At 44.8% G+C, this 7,742-nt stretch overlaps 1 protein-coding gene and 1 long non-coding RNA gene across 4 annotated transcripts; one reads left to right on the forward strand and one right to left on the reverse strand.

Annotated features, from left to right (window-relative positions):
• Positions 1-1,856: 1,856 nt before the first annotated feature.
• On the reverse strand, positions 1,857-7,178 carry Dyro (Dpt-YFP repressor by overexpression). 3 transcript variants are annotated; one of them, XM_064695551.1, is made up of 4 exons: positions 6,759-7,178; positions 4,712-5,653; positions 3,058-3,129; positions 1,857-2,804 (listed from the first exon to the last, which is right to left on the reverse strand). In XM_064695551.1, exons 2-4 carry the CDS (start codon positions 5,513-5,515, stop codon positions 1,983-1,985), a joined length of 1,698 nt encoding a protein of 565 aa, XP_064551621.1. In that variant the 5' UTR covers positions 5,516-5,653; positions 6,759-7,178; the 3' UTR covers positions 1,857-1,982. The 3 variants fall into 3 exon arrangements, with proteins under 3 accessions (XP_064551621.1, XP_064551620.1, XP_064551622.1); XM_064695550.1 differs by lacking the exon at positions 6,759-7,178 and having other exon boundaries at positions 4,712-5,978; XM_064695552.1 differs by lacking the exons at positions 4,712-5,653; positions 6,759-7,178 and adding an exon at positions 3,425-3,443.
• Positions 3,676-6,053, forward strand: LOC135437570 (uncharacterized). The gene is made up of 2 exons (XR_010437709.1): positions 3,676-4,132; positions 4,205-6,053. It is a non-coding gene; the product is annotated as an uncharacterized LOC135437570 (long non-coding RNA).
• Positions 7,179-7,742: the final 564 nt, after the last annotated feature.

The following is a 7,742-nucleotide window of genomic DNA, read 5'->3' on the forward strand; positions in this document are numbered from 1 at the left end:
CGTTTACCCGTACGACGCAGACGTAACGCCTAGAACTGAAGGCTGGTTCTAATTGGAGTTCAATTAGGTGTGTTGAGGGCTTATTTAATCTGTGCATGGCTCGACTAGCAGTTACCCTGTACTTACACACATTCCGAAGTATCTGTTTATGAATCTTTTATAATATAATTATTTTAAATTTCATCAAAAATCAAATATTTTTGGCTACTTCAAACACAACTAGCTACAGTATTCTAGTATTTTGTGTTATTTCTCTTGGAACTAGTTCCAATGAGTCTCATTTGTTGAATCAAATGAACCTCTTCATGGGGAGCTCCTTAAAACAATGTGGCCTTGATCTAGATAATAGAGTCTATTCAACGCCTCTTATCAGCTGACGTTTATTTCTAGCTCTTATCAATGGGTATAAAATTAATTTGCTTTGATTTCGTGCTCGGCAAGGGGTGTACGTGCCCCTGCCTCAAGGTTTTGTTTGTTTCCAACAAAGTTCAAACTACATTTGATCACTAATCAAAATTAATTTGAATATAATATACAATATTCTCTTCTCAGATATTTTGCATTCGAATTTCGATTTGTTTTGTTTTTGCAATTAATAATTTGAATGCTTTTCAGGCAATTCTGCCTAGTTCTTCGTTACACTTGAGAGCTTCTCTGATTTATGATCAAAACAAGCAGCAAATGTTCCGATCTCATATTCTGAGGCCTCAGGCAAACAACGAACTCCATTGTGTGCTGCCCGGCCCAGAACCCAGAACACAAATTAGGCACGAGTGCTACGAATAATCGCATTATAAATGCGCAGTAAGCAGAGTTTCGATTCGATACGTAGAGCTCCCGAAGAAATCAGTAGAAACCAGTTCAAACTTGCAGGTCTCCCGCTAGATATTCCCAGGTGCGAACCCGCTTAACCTTCACCCCTTAACGTGAACCCGCCTTAAATGTTTTAGCATAATATATTAGTAGACTTCGATTGAAGATGGAGAAGTCGGATGATAACTTCCCTATGAATCAGATCGGATGCATTTATATAGGCATTGATATCATTTTCAAAATGAAATAATTCAACAGTTTTATTAGTTAACTTTTGCTCAATTCAAATAAGTTTCAGTAACAAAATTGTAATAGATACTTAAATATATTCATGTTGTGTTTTTTGTTTTTTGTTTTTTATATTTTTTATGTACATCGCGCTTTAAGTGGGAAAGATGTGTAAGTAAGTATTTATAGCGTTAACATCTGATATGTTCCCAAAACAAAATTTAATTAAGTTTACAGTTTTTTGTTGCTGATTCAACATGGGCACTTACTATATATACATACATATATGTGTGTATATAAATACATTTATTTAATGTATATCGATTCATTAATGCATAAGATAACAACTCTTAATTGACTACGAAATAAAGGCACCTGAGTTCAAAGTGTTATTGCCAAATGTAAATAAGGTAAACAAATAAAAAATAAAACTCAAAAAAAGTGTGTATACGGATTTACACAGTTTGCATAATTAAAAAAGGATACATAAACAAAAAGGGAAATAATAATAATATTAAACGTAATATTTAATTCATTTTAATTAATTGTATGTTGATATTTGCGGTTCCCTTGGCAAAAAAAAAACAAATAAAAAAATAAGAAAGGATTCTCGTGGGTTTGCGGTTGATTGACTGTTGATTGACTGTTGATTGACTAATCTGTGCGATATCGCTGATATGCTTGATATGCGTCTATATAGTATTTATGTACACATGTTATGTATATGCTATTTTATGTATTTGTATAAAAGTACTTAAATGGTCTTTGTCCCTGAATGAAATGCGCTTGGCTTCTAAACCCGCCCCTAACTACTCTTAGAATTGTTGGCTCTTGTTGCTCTGTTTGCGTTGCTGACTAGTGCGTGTTTTTTTTTCTTCTTTCTCTCGGTCCCTGCTCGGGCGCCATCCCAGGCCCAGTCCCAGTCCCAGGACCTGCCCCGTCTATTGCATCTTGTACAGCTGTGGCGGCTCCTTGGAGGCCGGCATGCCCTGATCGTACTTGCCCAGCTCTGCCTCGTACAGCAGATTGTTGATCAGGTGCTTCACCACGATCTTCGACTTGGATGTCTTCAGCTTGCGTATGGTGATGGCCACGTACTCACCAAAGACTCCGTACTCATCCACATGGCTGGCACTCAGATTGTTGCTGCTGTTGTTGTTGTTGTTGTGGCTGCTGCTGATCTTGGGCGTGGCAGCACTGCTTGAGATGCCGCTGCTCGCTGTTGTCGTCGTCGCCAGCGAGTGCAGCTCCAAGGATGTGGATGAGTGGTGGTTGTTAGTGGTTATATGATTGCCCATAGTTGGCGAGGAGGAGAGATCACGATCACGATCACGTTTTTGTGCCATGTTATTGGAATGTTGTTGTTGTTGTTGTTGTTGCTGCTGCTGCTGCTGCGGCTGTGGGTGCCCATTGCCGTTGTGGCTGCTGTGGCTGAGATTGTGGCTAAAGTGTTGCTGGAGCGTATGAAATGCGATCTGATTGTGGTTCATCTGCTGATGCTGGTGTTGTTGCTGCTGCTGCTGGTGGTGCGTTGCCGTCTGCGACTGCGTCGTGGACTTGATCGGCGTCAAAGTCAGAGCCCCGACCACGCCCCCGACAATACCAACGCCCACGCCAGCACTGAGATCACCGCCATCCAGCTCATCCATCTGCGCCTTGCGCTTGCGCGGATTATATGTCAGATCCGTGGGCTTATAGTAGCTCGAGGAGAGCGGCGTGCTCGTCTGCCGGTCGAGCATTCCCAGCTCAGGTTCGTGCTCGATCTGTGTACCAAAGACAAAGGAGCCAAGGCGAACCAAGAAAACGGATTGAACGGTTGGTTAGTTAACTCTTAGTTATTCCAGACAATTTTCATTACAAATGTATCCCCATTCAACCCTTATATATATACAGTTCTTATTTGAAGTGCATGTGTATATGCCCCATAATTTGTGTGAGTACAGGGTATTTGAGTTACGACCCATTGGGTCAATTAAAATACAATTAATCGTGCTGGGCTTAAGTAGTCGTACTTACAATTTCTGTTTTCACATCTTCGGCGCTGATATTGCAATAGCTCTCGCCATCCAAGTCGGAAGAGGAACGTGTCTGCGAAAGAGCGTGCAAAAACAAATCGTTAAAAATTAGCAAAAGCCGCAGCAGAAACAAACACGAACAACAACTACAACTACAACAACAACAATCATGGCAAATGTAAAGAATTTGCCAGACAAATAATAATAACAAAATCAACAACAACAACAACTACAGCCAAATAATAATAGGCAAAGACGAGGCAACAAAAAATAAAGCGCAGAGAAAAACAAATTAGAATAGTAATAAAAAATAAATAAATAAATGTGGGCAACAGACACGGACACAGACACAGACACACTTTGCATACAGATGACTGCGGGAGAGCCAGCGGAGATTAAATTAGCTGACGGCGGGGCAGAGGGTGGCGACGCGGCGAAGTCAACATTGAAGTGGACCAACGAGTGGCCAGAGAAACAGACGAACAGACGAAAAGACGAATAGACGGACGAAGCGAACGAACGAAACAAAAATCAAAAACAAACGCAAAACGCAGCGCAGCAACTAGCTGTATTGAAGCTGCTGCTGCTTAGGCGGGTCCATTGCCAGCGCCGGTGGGCGGGGTGGGGCAGCCGCTGAGGGGCAGGGTCGGCGCAAAACGTGTAGCTGCCGATTTCTACGGCTGATGCAACACACATATGGCTATTGCTATGGCTAACGTAGCCGCGCAGCAGCGCAAATCAAAGCCAGTTGACACACACACACACACATATACACACAGGACACACATACTTGCACAACAGACGACGCTTATCAAGCGCATGCGACGCAATAGCAGCCAGCGCCAGCACAGTGACAAATAATTATTGCAAAGGTCCGACGCGATAAATTGATAATATATCGATTAATTAATTTGTTATGAAACCAACTCGAAATAACAGGTGAGAGCAACGATTCCTTCTACAATTGCAGCGCTGAGTGTCACTGCAGTGTTGCCACCCAATCAATATTTTTGATGTGTGCAATTTTATGCAAGGGCAAGGCGAATTATTAAACAAAAGGAGTACAAAGAAATTGTGTAAGTAGCAGTGCATATGTATGTACATATTGTGTTTTGTTACTAAAATGCTCGTGCCACTGTGCGCCACAGTTTTTGCTGTTGCTGGCTGACGAACCGCTAGACACAGAGCCAGCAGCGTCGGCGCGTGTGCTGCTGTTGCCGCAAAACAAGTCAAACCACTCACGCATACAAGCACAGGTATACAAGCACACATACACACGTACACTCATTCTCACTCGCACGAAAAGCAAAAGCTTTACCGGAACGACAACAACAAACAAAAAAGAATACTGCAGTTGAGTATGCGCGATAGCTGAATACTCTATCTAACTGAATTGGTAGTGATATGTTCAGCGAAATAGATTTTAATTTAGTACGATTATGAAAAGATTGCAATAGTATGGGTTTATGTATGCATGTATGCATGTACGTGCACGTGTTCTTGATTGTGCATGTCGTACAAACATGTCTATATGTACATACCGCATATACCCTGCGGCATTACAGTGTATAGAGCATAAGAAATGAGAAATAATATGCACAACAAAATAAAATCAATAAGAAATAGGCAATAGGCAATAGGCAATAGGCGCTTACCACAGCAGCTGAGACGGCTGCAGCGGCGGCTGCTGATGATGCTGTTGCGTCGCTGCCGCCGCTGTTGCCCGCACAGCCATTGGAATTGGCATCGGAGACCGCTGCATCGGCGTCCATGGTGTGTTCCCGTTCCCTGACGTTGGCCGCTGCTGCAGCGGCTGCCACAGCAGCAACAGCGGCAGCGACGCGAGCAGCAAACTCTTCGTGCTGCTGCTGCTGCTCAACCTGTTGCTTGCCAGCAGCTGTCAGCTGTTCCAGATCTAGGCTATGCATCAGCGCCAGTTTATCAGCTGCTTCCGAGTCCAGCAGCGCTGCCGCTGCCGTTGCAGCCGGCTCAACGTCGCCGTCAACGGCGGCATCCAAGACGGCGGCGTCAACGTCGCGTTCGCCGTCCAAAATAAATCGTATGGCCTCATATGCAAACCACATGGGCTGATAGTGAACGCCGCGGCTGCGTCCGTTGAGCACCTTGCCGTGCTCGCGATGGAAGGAGGAGCGCAGCGATTTGATTTTCGAGCGTATCGATCGAATTTCCGTGCCATATTTTTGGCTTAGCAGCTTCAAGGCCTCGTATTTGGTCTGCTTGATGTGGTAGCCTTTGGTGTTGGGGTCCCAGAGCACGCGCTGGCGCCGATAATCCTCGATGAAGCCCAAGATCGTTGCGCGCGACCACTCAATGCGGTCCGCGGGCGATGCCAGCGCCGACGGCGACGGCGGCAGCGCTGCGGCGTCCGCAATCAATGCGATGGCATTGGAGTTGGCGTCGAGTTTGTACTGCGCTGCGCTGGCGCCGCTGCTGGACATCGTGCGGAGAAAGTTAACTGTTAAGGAGACGGTGGTGCTGCTGCTGTGACGGTCGGTGCAGTGGGTGGTGTGTCTGGTGTGGCTGTGGTTGGTGCTGGTACGGTTGGGCTGGATGGATACGCGCGCGCGCGCAAGCGGCTGCCGGAGAGAGACAGAGACAGATAGAGAGGAAGGTAGCAAAGAAGGTAAACGCAACGCAACGCAAAACGCAACGCGACGTAAAAAAAAGCGTCCACAACACGTTGCTTTTGACTTTCGACTGAGGCGGCGGCGGCCGCGGCTAGCGGTTGTGTGGCAGAGGAAGCGTAGCGGCAGCAGCAGCAGCAGCAGTAACGGCAGCGGCAAGTGTGGCGGCGGCGGCGACCAAACGGCAGCTCAGCTGCACTTTGTGCGAGAGAGCGCGCGACTGAGCGATGCACAGTGGTACAAAACTGAAATGCAATTTACCAAAATGCTAATAACTTGGATTAAATATGAGAACCGTTTTAATATGCATAGAGTAGAACTTTTTCAATAAAATGTAAGCAACACACTAAAATCCTCTTTGATTTTTTTTTTAATACTGTAACTATAAATATGAAAAGAAAGTGTTCCTTTCGATGTTCATTTAATTTGTTATTAATATTTGATAAGATTATTTAGAAACTTTCTTTAAACTGGGATTTTAAAACAATTTGCCAAACCTTTTTTAAAATAATTATTTGTTAATCAATTGGTTATCATTTTTATCGTAATGTGAAAAATATAATAGCTATATTATATAAATACCGAATTGGTTAAATTGGGTTTGACAGAAAGAAGGATAATAAACTGCTATCAATGGATCGTTTACCACGTGGGTTCAGCTTTTGTTAGCCAGTGTGTACCACTGTGCGACGTCGCTTCGTCCAAAATCAACGCAAAGGTGTGCGACTCTGTGTTTGCTGTGCTTGTGTTGGCGTAGGCACACGTACGGGCAAGCTTGCGCGCAAGTGTGTGTATGTGCTGGTTGCAGCGGCACGCGGGGGCTTTTTTTCGCTCACTCAACGACTCGACATAGCCGCTGCTGCTGCTGCTGCTGCTGTTGTTGTTGCGGCTGCTCTGCCCGGAGACCTGTTGGTTGCTCGCTTGATAATGCGACGCTTTGTTGTTGTTGCTGTTGCTGTTGTTGCTGTTGCTGCTGCTGCTGCTGACTGTTTTGGGTTTTCTATTTGTTGCTGCTATCAGCTGTTTTATTGCATGTTGTTGTTGCCGCAATACATACGTGCGAAGTGACGTTGCTGCCGTTGTTGTTGCTTGCTGCTTGCTGCCTGCTGCTGGTGTTGCCACTCGACGTTGACGTTACGATCCCCCGACACGTTCGTTGTTGTTTTCGCCGCTTCGTCGTTCGTCGTCGGTCGTTCGCTGTTGAAATCACGATTTGTACTAATTTCACATATTTAAACTGTGTGTGGCATGCGCGCTGCTCCAAACGGGCCAGTTGCTGTTGTTTTTGTTGTTGTTGCTGTTGTTGTTGCTGCTGCTGCTGTTATTGTTGCTGCTGCTGCCGCTGCTGCTGCTGTTGGCCGTAAGTTCGTCACTTGGTTTTGTGCTCGCCCCACGCCCCCGCCCTTACGCTACAAACACCTTCCAATCTTGTTGTTGTGGTTTTAGCACTTTAGCACAGATCATTACCGCTATATCATGAGCTTTGCCAAAAGCTTAGAACTTCTCTTTAAACTTCTCTTTACCTTATGGCAAAGCTTATTAAAAATCGAAATATCTTTACGACTTTTTTGGTTACTTAATATTTTTTCTAACACTCTGTTGAATATCGATAGCAAATCAAATTATTTACATATTGGTGTCAGTTAGGGTATAACAATTTCGGCGCCCAAATCGTTATTTTCATTTCTCGTTTCTGTTCAGTTTCGCCCGTGCGGCGATCGCTGGTGCCTGCTGCTGCTGTTGCTGTTGTCGCTACCGTCAACGGCAACACGTTGCACAGTGGGCCTGTGTTGATTGCGATGCTTCTGCGCATGTGACGAAGGCTGCCAAAAAAAATTAGCTGGCTATTCGTGTAGCAAAGTGGCGGCCATGACGCTGGATAGGCTAGTCGCGTGTGCTCGTTAAGATTTTGGCTACAACATACATTGTACGTATGTATGCACAGATGAGTACGTGTGTTTGTGTACTGTGGCTGTGTGTATGAATACCTTATCTTATGTGTTTAGTGGCACTCTTTGACAGTGGATGACAAGCTTCTTAT

Source organism: Drosophila montana, unplaced genomic scaffold (assembly GCF_035044405.1).
Source record: "Drosophila montana isolate Dmon_TW-CO22-7 unplaced genomic scaffold, ASM3504440v1 contig_3829_1, whole genome shotgun sequence".
Classification (NCBI taxonomy): domain Eukaryota; kingdom Metazoa; phylum Arthropoda; class Insecta; order Diptera; family Drosophilidae; genus Drosophila; species Drosophila montana.